Genomic DNA, 26,745 nt, shown 5'->3' with positions numbered 1-26,745 from the left:
CTGTCTCCCCGTTACGCCTCAAAGTGGTACCTCTGGAAAACCCTCTAGTCCCGCCTCCCTCGCCTAATTAGTTCGTTCAAACAGGCCCCGGCCAATTCAGCCCTTCATTGGTGGACATAAAAAGGCCAGCTACGATTGGTTCTCCGGGACGGAACCACCGAGAGCAGGCCAGGGATTGGCTGATCTGGTTTGGGCGGGCTAGAGGAAAGTTCAAATCGAGCTGGAGCTGCGCTCCTAACCGACGAGCGTCTGAGGAGAAGCCGCTTCCCCAGGATTGTCTCGTGGGTCCTGCCGGTTTAGTCTATTGCAGGGTTCTCGAGCCCTTTCACGACCGTCACCATGGAGGTGTCACCACTGCAGGTACAGCTCGCGGAAGAGGCGGGTTGTGGAGCCTGAGCGCGGCCTGGTATCTCCCTGGCTGCGGGTGAGGGATGCGGCTCCTGGGCTGTGGGCGCGCTGCGGCGGCCTGGGAGCCTGTGTTTCGTGTGGACCCCGGTCTCCTGGGCTCCGCGTGATCGTACAGAAGGAGAAACCCTTTATGGTGCTAATATTGAAGTGTTATCGGCTAAGCTGGCTTCTAGCGTATTGTGTTTTGTTTTACTGTTTCTAGGGACAGGACGCAATTGGTCCTATAGTAGATCTGTATTATAATGGCCCGCTTGTGACTATAAACAGCACTACTGATGCTTTTCTCCCCTACCTTCCGGTTGAAAATGGAATTGAATGTCCCTGACCTTGAAAGGTGCAGAGCAGGGCACCGGTGTTCCCTTTGAGGAGCCGGCAGACCCTAGCGGCTCAAAATATGTCGGTCCTGTGTTCACCACGTTAGCGCGGCCAATCGATAGCCTTCCAAACTGATGCTGCAGAACTAGCACCTATTATGTGCCTGGGACATAGTAGGCGCTCAGTAAATATTTGTGGGGCAGATGGAAGAAGTGGGTGTGTTTCACTGATGACATCTAAAACATGGGAAATACTTCCGTGTCAGGTACACTTAGCGAGGTAATCTATTAAAATTGACACCGAAGAACCTGGCTGCGGTTAACTTAAACTGCGATGTTTATACAAAAAGATGTAAACTCCACCAGTACCCACTGAAAGACTGATTTGTTACAGTATGTTTAAGCACATTGCGGTAGACATTTTGCTCATAGTTTCTGATGAACCTAAGATTAAACTTCCCCTTTCTTCAAATTTTTTTAAATTGCTAGCCTGTAAATGAAAATATGCAAATCAACAGAACAAAGAAAAATGAAGATGCTAAGAAAAGACTGTCTATTGAAAGAATCTATCAAAAGAAAACACAATTGGAACATATTTTGCTGCGTCCAGACACCTACATTGGCTCTGTGGAATTAGTGACTCAGGTAAAAACCAAGCTAATTAAATGCAGTTACTAAGTAGTTAGAATGTGTACTTTTCCTGGTTAATTTTCTATACTTTGTGTAGTGTCACTGGAATTAGCCTAAGCTATCATATATATAATATGTATATACATGTTTTATCCAGAAGACCTTACAGTAATCATGATGATAAAACAATGAATATAGGGTAAAAATAATTATATCTCTTTCCCTTATTTCTAGCAAATGTGGGTTTATGATGAAGATATTGGCATCAACTACAGGGAAGTCACTTTTGTTCCTGGTTTGTACAAAATATTTGATGAGATTCTAGGTGAGTAAATTATTTTTTATAAAGATCTACTGGTCAAATTCTTCACAAGAAGTATCATTCCTAGCAAATCCTCCGTAGCCAGGGCTGTCATTTCAAACAGTTGGCAGAGGTGAGGCAGTGAAGTTGAATTCTTTCCTAGAAACAGTACTATGAATAAAAATTGCTGAATTAACACTTTGTTGATGCTACTCCTGTGCTCGAGACTTTTCTTTCTATATCTTTCAGTTAAGGAATTTTTTTTTAATACTTTACTTTTTACAAATGTGTATTTTATTTTCTTTCAGTCAATGCTGCAGACAACAAACAAAGGGACCCAAAAATGTCTTGTATTAGAGTCACAATTGACCCGTAAGTCTCTTTCTTAGTGTTTTGTTATAGTTCACTGTTACTGTTAGTTGCATTTTATTGGATTTATAGTGAAGTTGACTTATTTATTTTTTAATGCTCACCTGAGGATATGTTTTTATTAATTTTAGAGAGAAAGGGGATAGAGAGAGAAAAACATCGATGCATGAGAGAAACATGGATTGGCTGCCTCCTGCACATTATGCCCTGACCAGGAATTAAACCAAAACTTTTTTGGTATACAGGATGCTCACCCAACTGAGACACCCGACCTTATTTTAAAAGTTGACTTTTTAAAATAAGTTTACAAAAACACAGAAAGACAGAATGCTAAAATGAACAATCTATCCCTACTATCTAGATCCAACAGTTATTAACACTTTGCCATATTTGCTTCATCTATATTTTTCTGAAACATATTAAAATAAATTACAGGCTTTATGACACTTCATCCCTAAATACTTCAATAAGCATCTCCAATAATTGCTTGAATTATTCTGGAGTCTAGAGCGGCTGAGCTTTTTTTTTTTTTTTTTTTTTAAAGTTTTTCCCCACATAATGCTATTCAAACAGTAAACCAGCAGGTGGTGATAGAGATCTAACATTTCTGATTATAAATGCTGGGTGTCCCTTTGTGGGTGGTCAGGATGCTTGTTTCACCTTTTTGTTAGCCTAATCAAAGTCCAAATCAATTCTTAGTATTTTATTGGCAAGCAGGAAAGTTTACAATTGATAATGTTTTTCCCTTTCATATTTGTTTTGCAATGAGTTTTGTTCCATGGGAAAGCTAAGAGAGCTAGGACAGTATATAGATGATCCTCCTAAAAGCAGTATAATAATACTGTTTCCAAATTTTGTTTTTATCTTTCCATTGAACATAAACCATTTCCCTTTGTTTATCCTAACATTTTAAAATTTCCATTATTTTTTGGTATTATCAGTGTCTACCCAGGTGTTGGAAAGGTTTAATTTTTTTTTTTTTTCTCTTGGCTCCTATTTCAGGAGTATCAGGAACTAAACATGGTGGGAAAGACAGTTCATGCTGAATTTCAGAAGAAATATGTGTATAAGAGCCATAAAGAAATTAAGACTATGAATTTATATATTTTAGAAATAATGGTATTTAAATATAAAATATACTTAAACACTAGCTTAACAAACAAATTTCAACTTTCTTTTCTTAGGGAAAACAATTTAATTAGTATATGGAATAATGGAAAAGGTATTCCTGTTGTTGAACACAAAGTTGAGAAGATGTATGTCCCAGCTCTCATCTTTGGACAGCTCTTAACCTCAAGTAACTATGATGATGATGAAAAGAAAGTAACAGGTAGGGTATTGAGGAAAATAGCAAACATTGTTGCTAAAAAAAACAAACACACACACTTTTGTTTTTTAAATATCTTTATTGATTTCAGAGAGAGGGAGAGAGAGAGAGAGAAACATCAATGATAAGAGAGAGTCATTGATTGGCTGCCTCCCACATGCCCCCCACTAGGGTGGAGCCCACAACCCAGGCATGTGCCCTGACCGGGATTGAACTGCGATCTCTTGGATCCAAGGTTGATGCTCAACCGCTGAGTCACGCCCTGCCGGGCATAAAGTTTTAAAATCTTTTTTAACTGCATCGCTTTGACAGTGATTAAGAAATAAAACTGTTCATGAGATAACATATGGTATTTTATATTTATTTGCCCAGGTGGTCGTAATGGCTATGGAGCCAAATTGTGTAACATATTCAGTACCAAATTTACTGTGGAAACAGCCAGTAGAGAATACAAGAAAATGTTCAAACAGGCAAGTAAATAGTTGTATTTTGTGCCTTGATTACAAATTGTACTATAGCAATTTATAATGGCATTAATTGTTGACTTAATTTAACATTATTTATAATCTATTAAAACATGAAAAATTATTCATGAACATATATTTGGTTATTTTTTTTAGGACTTACAAGTTTGTGATATTTAGTTCTAGTTTATTTGAAAGATGATTCAAATTTTTCATCTCTCCTATTTTTTACTTTCATAGACATGGATGGATAACATGGGGAGAGCCAGTGAGATGGAACTCAAGCCCTTTAATGGAGAAGATTATACATGTATTACCTTCCAACCTGATTTGTCTAAGTTTAAAATGCAAAGCCTAGACAAAGATATTGTTGCACTAATGGTTAGAAGAGCGTATGATATTGCTGGATCCACTAAAGATGTCAAAGTCTTTCTCAATGGAAATAAGCTGCCAGTAAGTATTTTCTGGCAATGAGGGAATTGGTGATCATTGTCAAAGGCAAAATTGATTTTCTTTCCTCTCATGTTTTTCTTAACACTTTTCAGATATTATCTGCAAAGAAAACTATATACTACACTTTTTAATCAGTTCATTTTAAACTTACAAAAGGAAATTTCTTTCTCAAAGAAACACCTAAATGAATCCTTTTGTGTCCTTTAATAACCATGCTTTTTAAACCCATCATTGAACAACCATTTCATTTGTTTTGAAAAATCTTCTTAGTCTATTATTCAGTCTACTTTTTAAATCTTTTTTTTGTACCATTTTAATTCCTGTACAGGTGAAAGGATTCCGTAGCTATGTGGATATGTATTTGAAGGATAAGGTAGATGAAACTGGCAATCCATTGAAGATTATCCATGAACAAGTAAACCACAGGTGGGAAGTATGTTTAACAATGAGTGAAAAAGGCTTTCAACAAATTAGCTTTGTCAACAGCATTGCTACTTCCAAGGTAATTTTATTCTTGAGTTATTAATCATGATTTATATTTTCATATGTATTATTGTTTTTAACATATAAAATGAACTTGGATATTTGGCTACGCTGGTATAAAGTAAGCTAAATTAGACTTTTTTATGTTTGATTATTAAAATTTTGAGGATACTGAGCTTTACAGTTGAGTATTTTTTCTCATCAGGGTGGCAGACATGTTGATTATGTAGCTGATCAGATTGTGGCTAAACTTGTTGATGTTGTGAAGAAGAAGAACAAGGGTGGTGTTGCAGTAAAAGCACATCAGGTATTGTATTTTAGCACAGTTTTCTTTTTCCAAAGTCAAGGAAGAAGAGAAAGGCTATAAATAAAGCATGAGTACATTTTTAATGATTTAATATCAACTTTTACTGCAGGTGAAAAATCACATGTGGATTTTTGTGAATGCCTTAATTGAAAATCCAACCTTTGACTCTCAGACAAAAGAAAACATGACTTTACAAGTCAAGAGTTTTGGATCAACATGCCAATTAAGTGAAAAGTTCATCAAAGCTGTGAGTACTTGGAAATAAAAAAGTAGAAACACCTCGCTTTATTTTCCATTGCCCTTCTCAGCTCTGCAGAACAAAGATTCCTCCCATAGCCCAGCCGGTGTTGCTCAGTTGGTTGAGCATTGTCCCATGCACCAGGAGGTTATCAGTTCAATTCCCTGTCAGAGCACATGCTAGTGTTTCCGGCTCATCCCCAGTAGGGCCTGCAGGAGGCAGCCAAAGGATGTTTCTCTCTCATTGCTATTTCTATCTCTCTCTCTCTCCCACTTTATCTCAAAAAAAAAAAAAAAAAAAGATCCCTCCCACGTATTTTTTCACTCTAAAAAAAGAAATTTAAAAAACAGCTTTTACCTCACTTACTGAAGCCTTAATTGCCACCTATATGCCTGTATTCCCCCATTTCATATCACCATTCAGTTTAATTTTTAATTTTTTTTTAAATCCTTATCCGAGGATATTTCTTCCATTGCTTATCAGAGAGAGTGGAAAGGAGAGAGAGTGAGAGAGAGAAACATCGAAGTGAAAGAGAGACACATTGATTGGTTGCCTCCCTCATGTGCCCCAACCAGGACCAGAGATCGAGCCTGCAACAAGATACATGCCCTTGGCCGGAATCAAACCCAGAACCCTTCAGTCCACAGGCCGACGCTCTAACCACTGAACCAAACCAGCCAGGGCACCATTCAGTTTAAATTACTTCTGAATTAGGCCCATCTAACAGCTTACCAAACATTGAATATTTAAAGTTGCTCTAAATCACACATCCAAAACTCAGTTCTCTGCATACTCACTGACCTTCATACAAGGCAGTCGCCCACCCCCAAAAAACAAAACTATTTCCTATCTTAGTAAAAAGGCCCAACCAACCACTAGGTTGCATAAACAAGAAAGCTGGGAGCCTTTTCCTTTCCCTTCTCCTCTCTAGTCCAATAATCAGCTTTTGGATATCTCCATACCTTCCATTATCATCTCTTAATAGGTTCTTAACATTCACACAATTTCAGTCCTTTCTTTGTAATACTCTTGAGTAATCTTTTTGTGTTAAAGCACATGTTTTGTCTTCACTCTTGGAAGTCTTTCAATGACTTCCACTCTTAGAAAAAGTCTAAATTCCTTAATTTGGTCTATAACACCCTGCCATCTCCAACCTCATCTCAGGGCCATCTTTTCCTGTGTTATCTAATCTTCAGTCCTGCTGGCTTTAAATTACTGAAAAACAGTACTCTTCTCATAACTTTTTCACATGCTTATCTCTCCTTGAAATGCTTTAAATCTGGTTAACTGCTTTAGGTCTTCAGTGTCATTTCTTCAGGAAAGCCTTTATTTCTACCCTTCTCCCCCACTAAGTTTATTTCAGTATAACACTGGACATACACTATTATATGTAGCACATTTTTCACTTATTCATAGCACTCATTACACTTGTGATTTCTCATTTTATTTCTGTCTTTGTTATACGTTAAACTCCATGAGGATGAGGACCATGTCTAATTTGTTTTAACTGCTAGATTTTAAACATGTAGCTCAATGTCTGAGACAATATAAGTGCGTAGTCAGTAAATATTTATTGAATGAATGAATCCAAAGGAACCAGCTTCCTCAGTAGTGATAACCTGAGACAGGAAGATATGCCACCCTCTATCCAGAAATCGTATTTCTTTTTTCAATCTTCGAATTATTTTTATGGGAGCTCATTTATATTATACATTTCTGAAAGAACTCTTCTTCCCTAACATGAATCTTCTCATTTTCAGGCAATTGGCTGTGGTATTGTAGAAAGCATACTAAACTGGGTGAAGTTTAAGGCTCAAGTCCAGTTAAACAAGAAGTGTTCAGCTGTAAAACATAACAGAATCAAGGGAATTCCCAAACTTGATGATGCCAATGATGCAGGTACACATTTAATGCTTCCAGATTTTTTATGTGTATTTTTTCCTTGACAGATAATATTAAGAGAATATTTTTACTCTGCTAAAAATCAGTGGATTCCCTGTTATTAAATATTTGTCATTTCCAGCTTTTGGCTGTTATAAATAATGTCGATGATTGTTTGGTGGTATAGAACAAAAATGTTTACATATTGATCTATAGGAGAGGAAATAGTTTTCCTCTACCCCCTTACATTCCTGGCTGGGTCTGAAAATTAAACTAATGAAGACAAATTAACAAGAGAAAAGCATACAGATTAATTTAATGTAAATTTTATATGACACAGGAGGAAATGAAGCCTCAATGAAATAGTTAAACCTGAGTATTGTTATCCTAGGTTTGATGAAGAATCTAAAGTCATGGAAAGATATGATAAGCAAAGAGTATTAGCTAAGTGTAGAAAACTTAGAGAAGCTCGATGAGGCCTGATCACTCAGATTCTTCTCATTGTCCCTCAGTTTTGAAGTTAAGAATGTTCCTTTCCTCTGGGTATATGGAGGACACCTCTCACAATGAGAGTCTTATGACCTGCTTCAGGGAAGAAGTCTGAGGGGTGAGGTCAGAGAGATCTTCCTACTTCTACCATTTTCTAAAATTCAGTATGCCAAGATGCCATATTTTAGAGTAGCAGGTAATGAACCCTATTATTAACAAATATTTTTCACATAATATTATCAAATGAATGTTCAGAAGTAGTATAAAATGAGAAATTAGCCTAAGGAACTAAGACTTTTATTTACTATAAACTTTACCTAAAATATATCTAATTAGCTCCATTTAACTCCTAAGCCAACTTGTTATGAATTATAAATTACTTAGGTTTTATCACAAAGCTATTAACAGCATGTCTGAGTTAATATTTGAGGTTGAGCTAAATGTGCCAATAATTTGTGTATTTTTGTTTTAGGAGGCCGAAACTCTACTGACTGTACGCTTATTCTGACTGAAGGAGACTCAGCTAAAACCTTGGCTGTTTCAGGCCTTGGTGTGGTTGGGAGAGACAAGTACGGGGTTTTCCCTCTTAGAGGAAAAATACTCAATGTTCGGGAAGCTTCTCATAAACAGGTAGAATATAAAACTATCTTAAGAATCTCTATTTTTTTAAAGCAGGACTTTGTGCTTGTGTTTCATTCCCTCATTGGGCATTTTAAAACATGTTTTAGATACTTTGTTGTTATTTTAAGAAATTGGATATGTGCATAGAACCCACAACCTATGTACATGCCCTGACTGGGAATCGAACCAGCAACTTTTGGTGTACGGGACAATGCTCCAACCCACTGAGCCACCCGGCCAGGGCTATAGCATGTCTTAACAGATCTTTTTGACTTACTGCAGTATAGCTAATAATAGCTCAAAATACCGGAGCTCAAAAGAATCCAAGCAACATATACCATTGTATTTCTTTGTTCTTTTAAAATTTATAAACAATATATGTTCATTTCAGATAATGGAAAATGCCGAAATTAACAATATCATAAAGATTGTGGGTCTTCAGTACAAGAAAAACTATGAAGATGAAGATTCACTGAAGACTCTTCGTTATGGGAGGATAATGATTATGACGGATCAGGTCAGATTTGCTTTTCAAAAGATACTTTAGATTGTTACAATAAATTAAACATGTCTTATTGTTGCATTGCTTTCCTGCCATGAAAGGAAATTACTTAACTTGGAGATTTAGTCATTTTCTCTAATCAATATCTGAAGAGATATGGTATTACATTTATATCATATGCACACAACATATACAGGTTAAGAGTCTGGATTTGAATAGTCTTTGAATATTTGAATAGCCTTTTTTTATTGATCCCCATAGGAAAAAAATTGAGAAATTACCCACTATGTCAATCATAATTTTTTTAGTTTCTAAACACTTCTATGTTTGGCCTTCCAAATATTTCTAGGACCAAGATGGTTCCCATATCAAAGGCTTGCTGATTAATTTTATCCATCACAACTGGCCCTCCCTTCTGCGACATCGTTTTCTGGAGGAATTTATTACTCCCATTGTAAAGGTATATTAACTTCTAAGATACCATAATGGATATTTTAAGTCCCTACTTCTCAAACCTACATACACCACATAACCCCAGTGAAGTATGGTGGTATGTAGAAGAACCAGCACTGTGCAAAGCCACAGCAATGTGTTCTTTACCACAGGTGTCTAAAAACAAGCAAGAAATGTCTTTCTATAGCCTTCCTGAATTTGAAGAATGGAAGAATTCTACAGCAAATCATAAAAAATGGAAAGTCAAGTATTACAAAGGTTTGTAGTGAAACTCATGTAGAACTTCTCGTTTTGTAATATACCATTATACAAGATTACATGGAGTAACTTGGTATTCTTGGTTGTGTAGGTTTGGGCACCAGTACATCAAAAGAAGCTAAAGAATACTTTGCAGATATGAAAAGACATCGTATCCAGTTCAAATATTCTGGTCCCGAAGATGATGCTGCAATCAGCCTGGTGAGTTTGAATTGTATTTCATACATATATTCTAGTTTTTATAAATCACTACTTTAGCTAGTCAACTGAAACATGTAATAGGATGTTTTATAGACTATAACATTTTTAATAAGCATATTCCCAGAGAAAGGGACAAGATATTTTAGAAAACTGAGTTTTTGTTGTTTGTTTTTATACAAGAGATATTTTGGAACCTATTAGTACCAGTGACATCTTTTTCATCTACTAATTTGTAGGCCTTTAGCAAAAAACAGATAGATGATCGAAAGGAATGGTTAACTCATTTCATGGAGGATAGAAGACAACGGAAGTTACTTGGCCTCCCTGAGGTAAAAATTTTAAATATATCCTACAAAATGTACTATTTTCTGACCTTTTAGGATTGATATGATAAATTTAAGTTACTGACTAGCTATTTCAGTAAAAAGTGTAATAATTGGTAGCTGTATAAGTATTCTTATTCTTATTTAGACTGCTACATAAATGTATTGGGCATAAAAGAAATTATAAAGACAGTGCACTTTTTTCCTAATGCAACAATTAAATTTGCTTTATCTTTAAAACAAAATACTTCTGCCCTGGTTGGTGTGGCTCAGTGGGTTGAATCCTGTGCACCAAAAGGTCCCCAGTTTGATTTCTAGTCAGGTCATATACCCAGGTTGTGGGTTCAATCCCCAGTCAGGGTGCGTATGGGAGGCAACCAATTGATGTGTCTCACATCAATGTTTTTCCCTTTCCCTTCCTCTCTAAAATCAATAAAAATATATTTAAAAAGCAAAATACTTCTGAATTTTTTAGGGACTTAATAACTATCCTAAAAATACTAAGAGGTTTCTTTGTTTCGTTATTTTAAACCACATTATGTAATACTCTCTTTGATCCCTCAGGATTACTTATATGGGCAAACTACCACATATCTGACGTACAATGACTTCATAAACAAGGAACTTATCCTGTTCTCAAATTCTGATAATGAGAGATCTATCCCATCTATGGTGGATGGTGAGTTCCAATTTTTTAGTCTGTTTTTATCATAACATAGAAATCAATGCCCAGAAACAGTTAAATTGAGGTTACTAATATTTGCACCTCTTTCATTTTGAAGGTTTGAAACCAGGTCAGAGAAAGGTTTTGTTTACATGTTTCAAGCGGAATGACAAGCGAGAGGTGAAGGTTGCCCAGTTAGCTGGGTCAGTGGCTGAGATGTCCTCTTACCATCATGGTGAGGTAAACACATAACCTATAATATTTCCAGAAAGCATTATAGCAGAAATACCTGCAGAATCATTCTCCAAACACTTAGAATATATAAGCTGGTACATTCGTAGTAGAGAATAATTTGGTGAAATCTATCAGACTAGATATGTGCTTACACTTTGACCTAACAAATCTATTTCTAAAAATATTTCTATAAGGATACTCATAAGTCTGCAAGGAGCTATATTCAAAGATGTTTATTATAACTTTGATGGTAAATTTAGACATCAAAAATGTTCATTGATTGGAAAATTGTTATAAATTGTGACACATCTATGCATGGAATCAGTGATATAACTAAAGTAAATCTGTGTGTACTAACATTGAAGAATGTCCATGTCCTGTTGTCAGCTCGGGAAAAAGAGGCGGAACAGTACTTAAAGCAAAACGTCTAGAACAATGAGTTCCAAATTACTGACTTTTGTTATCCCTGAGAATTGGAAAGGGCAACTTTCCAATTTTTATATATGCCTGAATTGTTTGACTTTACACAAACATACATTCCTTTTTTATTTTGGGATTGAATTGCTTTTTTGCATTCATTATGTTTTAAAGAACTAGATTGCCTATAAGTTTCTAGAACTTTAAATGTAATGATTATCTTGCTTGTTGCTTTCAATTAAAATATAGTGGGTAGCCCTGGCCAGTGTGGCTCACTTGGTTAGGTGTTGTCCTGTGTACTGAGAGGTTGCTGTTTTGTACAGGAGGCAGCCAATCGATGTTATGCTCTCACACTGATGTTTCTTTCTTCTCCCTTCCTCTCTCTCTAAAAATCAATAAAAACTATTTTATATTTATATATATATAAAATATAGTGGGTACCCAGTAAATGTTCATGATTTGTTGAATACTTACCATGTACCAGGTACACAAAGGTAATTCAAATATGTTTCTTACCTTCAAGGTGTAATCATAGTCTAACCAAGAGGGACAATACACACGCACACAACTCTAGAATAAAGTTATGCATGCTAGAGTAGAAATGAGCAAAGTGTTGTAACTTAAAGAAGTAGATTTTTTCTTCTGCTCTGGGTGAAAAAAGGAGCTATGCCTTCAAGGACTCAATTGAAATTATTAGAAGGCAAGATCCTGAACTTGGAGCCCTAAGTCTTGGGCTTTATAAAGCACTACATCTGCTGTGTACTTATCTGGGAAAACTCAGTAAACCTTGATACACCTCATAAACCCTTACAGGATTATAGTAAGGTTTAGTCATAATAATGGTTATGTATTAAAAGCCTACAGATCAGATTAATAAATCTTTTCTTTCCCCAGATGTCACTAATGATGACCATTATCAATTTGGCTCAGAATTTTGTGGGTAGCAATAATTTGAACCTCTTACAACCCATTGGTCAGTTTGGTACCAGGCTGCATGGTGGCAAGGATTCTGCTAGTCCTCGATACATCTTCACAATGCTCAGGTGGGTAATCCTTTCAGTTTCCAGTGAATTGCCATTTCCAATTTTGAAATAATGTGAGATTTAGTTGACAAAATATAAAAATTCAATTAATCAGAAAATGTACTTTTGATGCAGATGCTTAGAATATTAATTTTAAAAAACTAGTTCATTAAAGCTTAATTGTCCTAATCTTCAATGAGCAGAAAGACAAAATTCTATTTCAATTTGATAGCCATAGCCTTTGTATCCCTTAGAAGTATTGTTTCCTTGCCAAACTATAAATGATTTTTCTTCCATTTCTTATAATTTGTTTTCTTTCTTTATATAGAGAGTGGTTCTCAACCAGGATAGATTTTGCCCCCCAGGTAACATGTAGCAATGTCTGGAGACATTTTGGTTGTCATAACTAGGGGAGCCATGCAACTGGCATCTAGTAGGTAGCAGCCAGGGATACTACTAAACACCCCGCAATGCACAGGACAACCCCCCACAACAAAGAATTATCTGACCCAAAATGTCAGTTGTGCCAAGTGTGAGAAACGCTTTTACAGAGTAAAGAAGAGTTTGATTCTTCCTAAATACCATAGTTGAAATCATACTTCCTTATGATTCTATGGAAAGTACATTATGCATGCTCAATTTTGAGCTGTCGTCTTACTCAACCTTTCAGCAGCGCTGGGTGCAGTTAATCACTCCATCCTCCTTGAAACTCTATTTGGCCTCCAAAACACCAGACTTTTGTTTCTCCTCCTTATTAGTCTTTTTGCTGGGTTCTTCTCATCTTCCCAATCTCTAAATACTGGCCTACCTCAAAGCTCCATGAGATCTCTCTTCACTAGCCCCTACTCTCAGTTGCCATCCATGATGATACTTCATCCACTCAGTCTCATAACTCCAGCCCTGAATCTCTAAACTTTTATATCTGACTGTCCTCTTACCATTTACCACTTGGACATCTAGTAAGTATCTCAAACATAAGTCCAAAACAAAATCCTGTCTCAGTAAATGGAATGCCATCCTTCTAATTCTCAGGCTAAAAACCTTGAAGTCACTGCTGACTCCTTTTCTCCACGCTTCTGTCCAATCCATCTTCAAATCCTATGCGCTCTGCATTGGAAAAATACTAAGTCATACCATTCATCTAAACAATTATATTCTACCATCAATAGGTCACTGGTTCAGAACCTTCCAACTGCTTCATTTAGAGTAAAATCTAGAGCCCTAATCTAGCCAACCAGACCTTACATGATCTATGTATGCACTCCCCATATCTTTTGATTCCATCTCATGTTATCTCTGCTCAAAACACACTTGGCCTCTTTGTCTATACATGTCAAGTGCACGCACCTTCTTCAGGCCTTTTACTTACTGGTCCCTCTTGCTTGCAATACTCTTTCTGCAGATAATCTCAGGGCTCATTCTCTCAACTTCTTTTCTGCTCAAATGTTATCCTGTCAGAAAACACCTACCATTTCTTAGTACCCCTTCAATCACTCTTACCTACTTTATTTTTCTTCTTAGCATTTACTGCACCACCTGACAAAATTTAAGTTCGTTGTCAAGCTCCCTGTACTGGAGTGTGAGCTCCTTGAAAGCTGAAACTTATGTCTGCAATGCCTGTCACATAGAAAGTACTCAGTAAATATTGTTAAGCAAACATTAGTCAGCAAGTAAAGCCGAGGTAATTTCATGTATAGATATAACACATGTCCGTTTCATGAAAGATAAATATCAAAGCCAGTATTTTTGTAAAATAACATTCTTTGATTGTTTTCTTTAGTCCTTTGGCTCGGTTGTTATTTCCACCAAAAGATGATCACACATTAAAGTTCTTGTATGATGACAACCAACGTGTGGAGCCTGAATGGTACATTCCTATTATACCTATGGTGCTCATAAATGGTGCTGAAGGAATTGGTACTGGGTGGTCCTGCAAAATCCCCAACTTTGATATTCGTGAAGTTGTGAATAACATCAGGCGTTTGATGGACGGAGAAGAACCTTTGCCAATGGTAACTGTTTTGTGTTAGAAACATTAATTTTCCTCTGGTTTCAATTCAGTAGACTATATGGTTAAAGAGGATATAAATATACAATTTATTTCATACTTAAATGTTAGATTTACTGTTTAATGCTATTGTGATTCCTGTTTTTAGTGTCACATTTAGAAAACATTCTTTTTTAAAACACCAATTTAGCTTCCAAGTTACAAGAACTTCAAGGGTACTATTGAAGAGCTGGTTCCAAATCAATATGTGATTAGCGGTGAAGTGGCTATTCTTAATTCCACAACCATTGAAATCTCAGAGCTTCCCGTCAGAACATGGACCCAGGTAAGTAATTGTGGATCTGGGGGGGGGGGGGGGGGGATGGGTGGGTGTGATCAGCAGAAACACTTTTTGTAATAACACTTGATGAATATTCAGGAGCCAATGTTTTAGATATTTACAAAAGGATTATTTATTTCTTTAGACATACAAAGAACAGGTTCTAGAACCCATGTTGAATGGCACTGAGAAGACGCCTCCTCTCATAACAGATTATAGGGAATATCATACAGATACTACTGTGAAGTTTGTTGTGAAGATGACTGAAGAAAAACTGGCTGAGGCTGAGAAAGCTGGACTACACAAAGTCTTCAAACTCCAAACTAGTCTCACATGCAACTCTATGGTATGTCTTCTGTTATGAGATACATGTTTCAATTTTTTTAAGAAGATTAATTAATATCAATCTTAAAAGGAAATCCTCGGCTACTTTTATACAAGGTGTCCCAAAAACAATGTATATTCACTTTAACAGCTGATAGCTCAACTTTGAAAATGAAATGTATTTTAATAAATACTGCCTTTATAATTATTCAGTGTGTGTATACATTTTTTTGGGACACCCTATATTTTGAAAGAATAAACTCATTTCTCTAAAACCATTAAAGTTTAACCAATTTATCTATTCTTGGCTCTACTCTTGTTTTTCTTTTCCAGGTGCTATTTGACCACGTAGGCTGTTTAAAGAAATATGACACAGTGCTTGATATTCTAAGAGACTTCTTTGAACTCAGGCTTAAATATTATGGATTAAGAAAAGAATGGCTTCTAGGAATGCTTGGCGCTGAATCTGCTAAACTGAACAATCAGGCACGCTTTATCTTAGAGAAAATAGATGGCAAAATAATAATTGGTATGTTTTTAAAATAACCGCCTACTAAACTACAATTGTACCAAACTTCCTTTAAATATTTTTTGGTGAGAGTAATGGTGGGGAGGGTAGGAAAAATCCATTTAGTTCAGCTGGCTACTTAAATGAGCATTTCTTTGAAATACATAATTAGGTGGTTGTATAGTTTGAAAGACAGGTCTTTTCCTAGATTGAGCATCTTGAGAAATCAAAATTTAGTTGACATTTAGACAGAATAGAGAGCTAGAAGAGGTTCCTGTGTAAACTGATTAAGAGAAAAGTCTGATAGGAAATAAAGGGCTGAAAGTAAGATTATAAATGGCTTCTATTATAAGTAAATTGTATGCCAAAGCCTGAAAGAGTCCTGTCTTAGGGACTTTTTTGAAGACATTCTAGCCCTGACCAGTGTGGCTCAGTTGGTTAGAGCGTTACCCTGTACACCAAAAGGTGGCAAGTTCAGTTCCCCATTAGGGCACATACCCAGGCTGTACAGGATTGATCCCAGTCTGAGGCATTGATGTTTCTCTCTCTCTCTCTCTCTCTCTCTCCCCCTCTGTCTCCCTCTCTCTCCCTCCCCCCCCTTCCCCTCCCTCTCCCCCTTCCTCTCTCAATTTAAAAAAAAAAAGACATTCTAGAAGCAACCAAGTCAGGGTTTAAGTGACCAAGAAGCTTGGGGTAAAAGGAAGGTTAAAAGAGATAGCTCAGTTCTGGCCAGGGCTAGCTAGGAAAGCTGGACAACTAAACCATGCTACTAGTGTATAGTAGCAAGTCCCAGAAACATGACAACATGAGTTCCTAGTGATCACAGGAAAATTTTCCGGTGGTACACAAAAATGTTGAATTGTTACATGTTTAATTTCATGAATATTTTAAAATATATAACACTAGTATATCAATCCCTTAATTTCACAGCTATTAATGCTTAAGGCAAGGCTAAAATGTGTAACATTGGAACATGACTCAAAGAAAAACAAAAAGTAAAGGTTGTATTGACTACTATAAACATTAGAAGGAGAGGTTCTATAGAAAAAGGGAGTGAGCCCTGGCTGGGTAGCTTAGTTGGTTAGAGCATCTTCCCGGTATGCTAAGATTTTGGGATTACTCTGGTCGGGACACATAAGAATCAACCTGAATGCATGGGTAGGTGGAGCAACAGATTGATGTTATTCTTTCTCTCTTTCTTTCCTGGTCTCTGTCTCTCTCTCTCTCTAAAATCAATAAATTTAAAATATATATATTTTTTAAGAAAAAGGGAACGAATGCAACATGGAAAAATCAGTGTTTGGGTGGTGGTACTAAAAACTTTTCCAAGTATTGAATTTTTTTTAAATATATCTTTATTGATTTTAGAGAAAGGAAGGGAGGAGAGAGATAGAAAAATCAATGATAAGAGTCATTGATTGGTGCCTCCTGCACACCCCCCACAGTGGACTGAGCCTGCAACCCAGTCATGTGCCCTGACTGGGAATTGAACCTTGATCTCCTGGATCATAGGTTGAGGCTCATCTGCTGAGCTATGCCAGCTGGGCGAATATTGAAATTTTTTAAAACCAGGGAGTGTAATTGAGGTAGAGACCAGAAATAAAGGTTTGGATTGTCTTTTGCTATGATTCTATCATAACCTCATATGATTTGACTGCCCTCTTGTGGTAATTTACATTTGTCAATGGTTTAGGGCAGCAGTTTTCAACCCATGTGCTGCAAGAATTTTTAAACATGCAAGACCTGACTAGTCAGATGCACTGACCTCTTTTCCCTTAGACTGTCAAATTTAAAAATGACAACAGCCTACAAGACAATAGCGGTTTGGTGCGAATGAATCAAAATTATATCTTTTGTTTGTTTGTTTGTTTGTTTGTTAGATCAGCAAAAAATAAGTTTTTTGATGTGCCACAGAATTTTAGTAATTAGTTTAGTATTAGTTTATGAGATGAAAAAGGTTGAAAATCGCTAGTTTAGGGAGAACACTTAACCACAGCTGACCCTTGAACAACACGGATATGGGATTTTTTTTCCTTTTTGTTCTTTTTTTAATCCTCACCCGAAGATATATTTTTATTGATTTTTAGAGAGAGAGGAAGAGAGAGAAACATCATCGATCAGTTGCCTCCCGTACACGCCCCAACCAGGGATCGAACCTGCAAGCTTTTTGGTGTACAGGGCAATGCTCCAACCAGCTAAGCCACCTGGCCAGGGTGAACAACACAGATTTGAACTGTGGGTCCACTCATGCATGGGGGTTTTTCACTAAACATTGGAAATTTTTTGGAGGTTTGTGGCAATTTGCAAAAACTTGCAGATGAACCTTGTGATTTTCTTAATGTTTTCTTTTCTCTAGCTTACTTTATTGTAAGAGTAGAGTATGTAATATATATACAAAATATGTGTTAACCTACTGTTTATGTTATTGGTAAGGCTGCCAGTCAACAGTAGGCTATTAGTAGTTAAGTTTTGGGAGAGTCAAATTATATGGAGATATTCAACTATTCAGGAGATCAGTGACCCTAACCTCCCCATTGTGCAAGGATCAACTGTGTATGCCAGGATGTACAAATTTATGCAAGACAAAAAGTTTACTAATTTCCAGTTTTAATCTTTTGAATTAATATGCTAAAACTTTATCACTTTCCTAAAATATCACTTAAAACCAACCATTATCCCTGTTTATATTTTTTTAATAGAAAACAAGCCTAAGAAAGAATTAATTAAAGTTTTGGTTCAGAGGGGATATGATTCAGATCCTGTGAAGGCTTGGAAAGAAGCCCAGCAAAAGGTAATTTCTTGGTTAGCATTTTTCTATATTATTAAAGACTGTATAATCTAATGTCTTTGTTTCACACTTTCTATTAAAACTACATTTTAATTCTTCCCACAGGTTCCAGAAGAAGAAGAAAATGAAGAGAGTGACAATGAAAAGGAAACTGAAAAGAGTGACTCTGCAACTGGACCAACTTTCAACTACCTTCTTGATATGCCTCTTTGGTATCTAACTAAAGAAAAGAAAGATGAACTGTGCAAACTAAGAAATGAAAAAGTGAGTTGTTGATGAGTGGTACATGTTGCTTAGTTATGTTCTAACCATGAAAGTAAAAACTTAATTGTGTGCTCCATGAAAATGCTGTTTATGCACATAAATTAACTTAATTTATTGACTATCTTATGAAGGAGCAAGAGCTGGAAACATTAAAGAGAAAGAGTCCATCAGATTTGTGGAAAGAAGACTTGGCTGCTTTTGTTGAAGAGCTAGAGGTGTGTAGTTTATAATGCCCATGTTAGAATTTTTATTAGTAAAATAATAGATTCTAGCAGTATATCTCTATCGAGAAATTTCATAATTGGCAATAGAATATTGGAGGCATAAGGAAATATTCCAAGATAACACATAAAAGAACAAATTGTTTAAAACTAGTTAGAATAAAGTAAATGATGCCAGGAAACATATTAACCTAGAAGTTATTGAACAAAGAGAGGAAAGGAGGGCAGGAGTTGATTTTTTGACCCATTGGGTGCTAGAAAAATGAGAGTATTTAAATGTGAAAGAAGACCAACCCAACCCAGTCCCCCAAATCAACTTAAAAGTACAAAGACAGTTTATCTTCAGGGCCAGATAATCAGTAGTTTCCGAAGATCCTGTTAATTTAATTCAGTTATCCAACATTATTTTAACATAAGAAAAAGCATTTCATAAATTAAGCTAAAAGGATTAACATGCAAATTTATATTATTGCACTTCATTATGATGTCCAACTTACCATCAGTTGATTGGATAACTGTACATTACTGGAATTACATCCTTAGTTTTTATTTGAATTTACAAATATGTATACATATAAACATATATATGTATTTTATCCCTAACCTGGTTTCCCATTTTTATCCTCAGAAAGATTCAGTGGTAAAATCAAGAGTAGAACCTAATCTTCTGTCTTCACACTGTTCAAAGTGTGTCTTAATTATATCTCCACTGTTATGGGGGTATACTTAGTCATGGAACAAGTTATCACAGATTAATCATAAGATATAATAAATTGAAATCAGTTTAACTGTTGCCTTTTATGCTATCCCTATAAAGTAATAAAGATGTTGTAATATCTTTGTTAGCTTATAAACTTGCTTCTATCCTTTTTTTAGGCTGTTGAAGCCAAGGAAAAACAAGATGAACAAGTAGGACTTCCTGGGAAAGGAGGGAAAGGAAAGGGGAAAAAAACACAAATGACTGAAGTTTTGCCTTCTCCAAGTGGAAAAAGAGTCATCCCCCGAGTGACCACAGAGATGAAAGCAGAGGCAGAAAAGAAAATTAAAAGGAAAATTAAGGTAATACTCTTGAAAACATTATACATAAAATATGTTTATTTCCACATAAAATTGAACAAATTATGTTATAAAGTTTCTACTCCTGGAAATTTATCCAAATTAGTTTGGAATTTATCCTATATCTAATTATAACATTCCTTTCTCTTTAAAAACAATTATTGATTGATTTTAGAGAGGGGAAGGGAGCGAGAGAGAGAGAGAAACATTGATTTGTTGTTCCACTTATTTATGCATTCATTGGTTTATTCTTGTATGTGCCCTGACCGGGGATTGAACCCACAACCTTGGCATGTAGGAATAACACTAACCAACTGAGCTACCTGGGCAGGGCATTAATTCCTTTCTTATGAGCTTGATTTTTTTTAATGTTTAAATATCTTGAGAAAATCATACCTTTACCTTTATTCAGAGCTCTTAACCAGAACCCAAAGAAAAAAATCACTGTTTGACCAGATACAGATTTTTATATTTGACCTTATTTTATTCCAAGAACAGTAAACCCTCGATTTTGTGGACCTCAATTTAATGGGCTTTGGATTTAACAGACAAAATTTCTGGTCTATATGTCATATATGAAAATTAACACCCTGTTAATTTTAAAATGCTATTAACCAAGATTTGCTTATGATTAAATTAGCAGGTTATGTTTTTTGTTATTAATTCACTATTAACAAATTTTAGCAAATAGGCCATATGTTGGAAAAAATACTTTAGTGACTTCACTGATATATGTTACATACCTACAACTATAGTCTACATATTTAAATCCAAGTGTCACTACTCGTAAACAATGTTTGGTGAATGGTTAGCACATGATCACACCACACTGTGCACAGTAATTGGTTCTGTTATCCCACTGCGTGACTTTCTATAGCAGTTTAAAGGTGCTGGCCACCTGGCTGGGCGTGGCTCAGAGGTTGAGCGTTGACCTAGGATCCAGGCGATCGGGGTTCGATTCCCAGTCAGGGCACATGCCCAGTTGCGGGCTTGATCAGTGACTCTCTCATCATTGATGTTTCTGTCTCTCTCTCTCCCTCTCCTTTCCTCTCTCTGAAATCAATAAAGATATATTTAAAAAAAAAAAATCAAAAGTAAAGGTGCTGGCCAGTGCTCCTTGATGTGTGCTAAGCCACACCCCAGCCATGTGCATTTGTTTACTCTTCGTGAGTGGCGAATACACACATTTACTAGACCTATTCAGTATAAATTTAAAATTACTGTAATACATATGGAAAACTTTTCTGCAAAATTAAACTTTTCATGCATACTTAATTTTAATTACACAATCTTGTCTACGTAAGTAAAAACAGGTAAACTAATTTGTCAATTTTTTAACATATGCTGGAAAACCTACTTTATTCTCTAACAGACTTTCAGCTTTAACAAACACCCCCTCGCCCAAATTAATCAGTTATGTCGAGGTTTTACTGTAATAAAAGCTGGCAGAACTTGACAATTTTCATCTTGCTATCTTTTAGAATGAAAATGCTGAAGGGAGTCCTCAAGAGGATAGTGTGGAACCAGAAAGCCTAAAACAAAGATTAGAGAAGAAACAGAAAAGAGAACCAGGTATTAAAACATTTTAAGGAAAATGGTATAGAGTTGAGATAAAATTATGTTTGTTACCTAGTACGCTCCATGTAGATATTCAATAAATTCTTAAGTAACATGAAGGAGAGCTGTCTGAAGTATACTTGAACCTCCCTAATATTGTCTTTGGGATTTGATTTGAGTAGATACCATTTTGTAATGAAATATTTTGTTAATTTGGCAACTTGAATTCCTCAGTTGGGATCCAAAGAAAACAAACTCCATTCATTAGGTTTCTCTTTCTAGCCAGTTAAAAGCTTGAGGACAGTGACCACATCTTAGTCATGTTTAACTTCCTCATTGAGATATTCACATACCAAATTCACCCACTTAAAGTGGACCAATTAATGGTTTTAGTATTCCCCAAAGTTTTAGAACAATTTCTTGCCCCCTAAAAGAAACACTGTACACATTAATGGCCACTCCCCATTTCCTCCCAACTCCTTCTCCCCCTAGACAACCACTAATCTATTTCTGTCTCCAGAGTTGCCTATTCTAGACGTTTCATATAAATAGATACCATATAATATGTGGTCTTTTGTGTCTGGCTTTTTTCACCTAGCATAATGTTTTCCAGGGTCATCCATGTAGTAACATGTCTCAGTACTTCATTCTTTTTTATTGCCAAATAATATTTCATTGTAGAGATATCATATTTTGTTATTTGTTCATCAGTTGATAGGTATTTGGGTTGTTTCAACTTGTTAGCTATTGTGAGTAATGCTGCTGTGAACATTTGTGTTTAAGTTTTTGTGTGAACTTGTTTTAATTTCTCTTAGGTAGATACCTAGGACTGGAATTGCTGGGTCATATGATTTTTCTATGATATCCTTTTGAGGATCTGCTACACTGTTTTCCAAAGCAGCTGCACCATTTTACATTCCCACCAGCAATTTGTGAGGTTTGCAGTTTTTCTGCACCCTCACCAACACTTGTTAATTGTCTTTTTCATTCTAGCCATCCTAGTAGGTATGAAGTGGTATTTCATTGTGGTTTGGGTTTGCATTTTCCAATTGGCTAAAGATGTTGAGCATCTTTTTCATGTGCTTATTGGCCATTTATATTTCTTTGGAGAAATATCCAGATCCTCTGCCCATTTTTTAATTGAGTTGTCTTTGTTGTTGAGTTAGTTGCAAATGTTCTTTATAGATTCTGGTTGCCTGTCCCTTATCAGATATATGATTCTCAAGTATTTTCTACCATTCTGTGGGTTGACTTCATTTCCTTTTGATGCCTTTTGAGGTACAAGTTTTTAATTTTGATGAAAGTCTAATTTTTCTATTTTTTCTTTTGTTGCTCGAGCTTTTGGTGTCATATCTAATCCTTTGCCAAATCCAAGGTCATGAAGATTTACCCTTTTTTCCCAAGAGTTTTAATTTGAGCTCTTACATTTAGGTCTCTGATCCATTTTGAATTAATTCTTGTATATGGCATAAGGAAGGAGTCCAACTTTATTCTTTTGTATTTATATATCCAGTTGTCCCTGCACCATATATTGAAAAAACTTTTTTCCCCACTCAACTGTCTTTGCCCTTGTCTAAAATCAATTAACCATAAATATTAAGGTTTATTTATGGGTTCTTAACTCCATTCCATTGATTGATCTCTGTCTATCCTTGATATCTACTTTTGATAGATAATGTGTGCTCAGTTCTGTGGGGAATAAAAAGATAAATAAAACAAATGGAAACATCTTAAGTATTAAAAAGAAGTAATAGAAGTATATTTTGTGTAGCATCTGTGCAAAACAAACTAGTTCCTGAACTGGAGTGCTTCATCATCCACCTTCCTTCAACTAGTTAACTCTTATTTAACCTTCAGATCTCAGCTTAAGTGTATCTTTCTTGGAGAAACCTCATACTTATACACATAAGCATATATACCACATACCCTACATAAACACATTGTGTTTATTTGTGGGATTAGTTGACCAAGCTATAACCTCCATGAGAAGAGGAACTACATCTGTTTCTGTTCATCATTGTATTTATTCCCAGTACTAACACAGAGCTCAAGAAATATTTGAAGGATGGATGCCTGATAGATGGAGAAAAGTGAGTCTAAGAATATGTAAAGGGTGGTTAATTCCTATCTCCCTTCTAGGTACCAAGTCAAAGAAACAAACTACATTGCCATTTAAACCAATCAAAAAAGGAAAGAAGAGAAACCCCTGGTCTGATTCGGAATCAGATATGAGCAGTAACGAAAGTGATTTTGATGTCCCTCCACGAGAAATAGAGCCACGAAGAGCAGCAAGTAAGAAAAACTGACAAACATGTAGATATGCTAAGAGATTTGAAAGGCCAATGTATTTCAGGACACTTAATCCCAGAAATTGTTTTATCTTAGAGCAGTAATTATATTAATTTTTTAAAAAACTAAAGCATCTTTTAGGAAATTAAACTGAAGCCTAAATGTTCATGAAATGTTATATCAATCTGTGGATTAAACAGTCTATTACCCTCTTTGATTCTTTGTATATGTATGTTTTTTATAGCAAAAACTAAATTCACAGTGGATTTGGATTCAGATGAAGATTTCTCAGATATTGATAAAAAAAGTGAAGATGAAGATTTTGTCCCATCAGATGCTAGTCCAGTTAAGATCAAAACTTCCCCAAAGTAAGTATCTTCTCTATTATGGATTTTATCATGATTGTTTTTAATAGCTGACGATATATTCTTTGTTGTTTGACACATTTAGAATATGTTGTCAGGATATAATTTTTTATTCTAGACGTATGAACAAAGAATTGAAGCCACAGAAGAGCACCACCTCAGGTATGTATTTAAATAAAAACAGTGAGATGTCTGCTTTACTGGGGTGCTCAGATCCACCTGGGTTATAATCCAGACATTAGCCAAGCCCTGCCTTCGAAAATAAATGTGGGTTCTTGTTAGCATTGCATTGATGTTGTTCATTAGGTTTAGTTTTGCAAATAAATAGGTTCTACGTTTAATGTGCTAAAAGTATAATGTGCTTGCCAGGTACCATCCTAGGTGCTAGAGATACAAAAAATAACTGTTTTTGCTAATGAAGAGCCCAGAAATTAGGACAAAGTTATTACAGTGTGTTGGAAATATTCCCAAAAAGTCACAGACTTGGTGTTTAAATAGGAATTCATAGGAGGGACAAAGCAATAAGTGGATTTTCCTGTGTTCCTTTTATGTACTATTTTCCTTTTCATTTGAAGTCATAGACCTTGATGGTGATGATGCCAGGGACAATGTACTTTCTCCGAATTCACCTGCTGCTGATTTCCCAGCTGAAACTGAAATCATAAACCCTGTTTCTAAAAAGAATGTGACAGTGAAGAAGACGGTGGCAAAAGGTGAACCTAAGTCTTAGAGATGGGTTAATAATATTGGGATTAACTAACTGGTTGCCACAAGTCAATTTTAATACTTTATTCCCAAAATGTACTATTGATACTGAAATTAAATCTTTTCCAAATGGAAGCAAATCTAATCTTTAGATCTTTATCATCAAAATTGGTGGTCAGAAGGTTTAAAATTAGTATGTTTCTCAAAATGCCAGGCATTATCTAGCTCATTTCTATGACCAGGACAGGATTTATACATAATTGCAAATGTTTAAGATAAAACATATACTTATTTTTTAAATGGATGCTTAAGAACGCTGATTCTCAAATGCATTTTCGGTTCTATTAGATTGTCTTTTCCTATGTTAAATATAAGCAGTCAACAGGTTGCTAAAGAAAGTTCACAGTGAGAACAATTCATCTTAGAGTGGCCATGATGAATGCCTGTGTTGACTTGCAGGTCAGTCTTCCACCTCCACTACAGGTGCCAAAAAAAGGGCTGCACCAAAGGGAACCAAAAAGGATCCAGGCTTGACTTCTGATGTCCCTCAAAAGCCTGATCCCCCCAAAACCAAGAATCGCCGCAAAAGGAAGCCATCTACTTCTGATGATTCTGACTCTAATTTTGAAAAAGCGATTTCTAAAGCAGTCACAAGCAAGGTGAGCATTTATCCTAACTAGTCTTTTGCTGTAGGTGTTTTAAAATATAACCAAGCTTTGCTCTTAATAATTTGGCACATTTTTAAGAAAATAAATTGAAATCCCATAATTTGTTAGCTTTTACTGTGTTTAGTTTAGTTGAAACAAAGTTACATATGCCACTTAGTCCATGAGAGAGTTGCTAAAGATCTATTTCTTATTCCATATTAGAAGGTGGAAACCCTGAATTAGAGTCTGCTGATATGTTTTTTACATTGAAATTCTGCTGTCTGGTTGACGTGTGCAAATTACTTGGACTTTTCTCTTAGAAATCCAAGGGAGAGAGTGATGACTTCCATCTGGACTTAGACTCTGCTGTGGCTCCTCGGGTAAAATCTGGACGGGCAAAGAAGCCTATAAAATATCTTGAAGAATCAGATGAAGATGATCTATTTTAAAATGTGAGGTGACTATTTTAAGTAATGATCTTATTGTGCCAAAGCCTGGTTTTAAAGTTACCTCAATCTCTTCATTTCCTCCCCCTTGAATTTAGTTGGGGGAAGACAGTTTTAATCTAGAACCATCAAAGTGAAGTGTGTAGACCGCAGTGTCCCTATCTTTATAACACCGCCTAAGTGGCGATCCATCTCGTGGGCATTGTTTTTTTCTCCGCTTTGTCTATGTTTTCAGTCTGTTTTCTTTTGTCTTCAAAATCTGATTTTATTTACCTACTATGCCTCCTTTTCTATTTTCATAAATATGAGATAGAGCACGATTAACTCTGTTTTCTCTTAGTTGTATAGGTAATTTTTCTCTGGATAATTTTATAGTTCTAGTACAATATACTCCCCACTCAGCCTTTTTTGAATTTTTGTTCAAGCAAGGAGAAGTTGCTCATACACTTTATATTCTTTAGAATATTAGCAGAGGCTAAAGAAAAACACTCTGGCCATTTAACCTCAACACAGTCAATAGGATGAAGGAAATTATACTGTAAGTTATGTGACCATCTCAACTCTTAACTTTTCTCCTCTTGCTGCCTCTGAGTCTGAATTTCCCAAAAAACAAATTTCTAGGGAGTAGTGGGTTGCAGAAGAGTGGGGTCAACGTTCACTCAAAGAACTTACATATTTTATTGATGCCATACTCAGCAGTGAGCTGTTACATCCAGTTTGGGAAATCTCCATGATTATCAACTTGTGAACTTTAAAAAACCTTTCTGCATTTTACATGTGTGTGATTTCAGTGGTGTTATCAATGTTTATGTAAATATTTACTATGTTTTTCTATTTAGCTTAATTCCAACAATTTTTGTACTTAAATAAAACATTCTAAACATTGCAA

At 35.8% G+C, this 26,745-nt stretch overlaps 1 protein-coding gene across 1 annotated transcript; it reads left to right on the top strand.

Moving 5' to 3' along the window:
- Positions 1–230: 230 nt before the first annotated feature.
- Positions 231–26,745, top strand: TOP2A (DNA topoisomerase II alpha). Its single transcript, XM_081162164.1, has 35 exons — positions 231–360; positions 1,212–1,367; positions 1,587–1,677; positions 1,962–2,025; positions 3,207–3,352; positions 3,722–3,819; positions 4,054–4,266; positions 4,595–4,768; positions 4,955–5,056; positions 5,166–5,303; positions 7,055–7,193; positions 8,137–8,294; positions 8,677–8,802; positions 9,137–9,247; positions 9,393–9,498; positions 9,590–9,699; positions 9,936–10,028; positions 10,587–10,701; positions 10,805–10,926; positions 12,232–12,380; positions 14,140–14,371; positions 14,558–14,692; positions 14,832–15,032; positions 15,344–15,539; positions 18,218–18,309; positions 18,412–18,570; positions 18,702–18,785; positions 19,668–19,850; positions 21,329–21,419; positions 23,544–23,696; positions 23,938–24,061; positions 24,177–24,220; positions 24,634–24,771; positions 25,223–25,422; positions 25,731–26,745. The coding sequence occupies exons 1-35, from the start codon at positions 340–342 to the stop codon at positions 25,857–25,859; spliced, it is 4,593 nt and encodes a 1,530-aa protein (XP_081018290.1). The 5' UTR covers positions 231–339; the 3' UTR covers positions 25,860–26,745.

This window comes from Miniopterus schreibersii (assembly GCF_964146895.1).
Source record: "Miniopterus schreibersii genome assembly, chromosome: 16".
NCBI classification, from domain to species: Eukaryota; Metazoa; Chordata; class Mammalia; order Chiroptera; family Miniopteridae; genus Miniopterus; species Miniopterus schreibersii.
Note: the sequence above shows the minus strand (reverse complement) of the source record. Positions and strands in the feature narration are given on the sequence as shown.

What these genes read in the sequence shown, in the direction of transcription:
- TOP2A (XM_081162164.1), top strand. Translation starts at nt 340, where the DNA reads ATGGAGGTGTCACCACTGCAG. An exon ending in AAATTAAAAGGAAAATTAAG is followed by an intron (nt 19,851 to 21,328) that starts GTAATACTCTTG and finishes GCTATCTTTTAG; the next exon opens with AATGAAAATGCTGAAGGGAG. An exon ending in GAAACAGAAAAGAGAACCAG is followed by an intron (nt 21,420 to 23,543) that starts GTATTAAAACAT and finishes TCTCCCTTCTAG; the next exon opens with GTACCAAGTCAAAGAAACAA.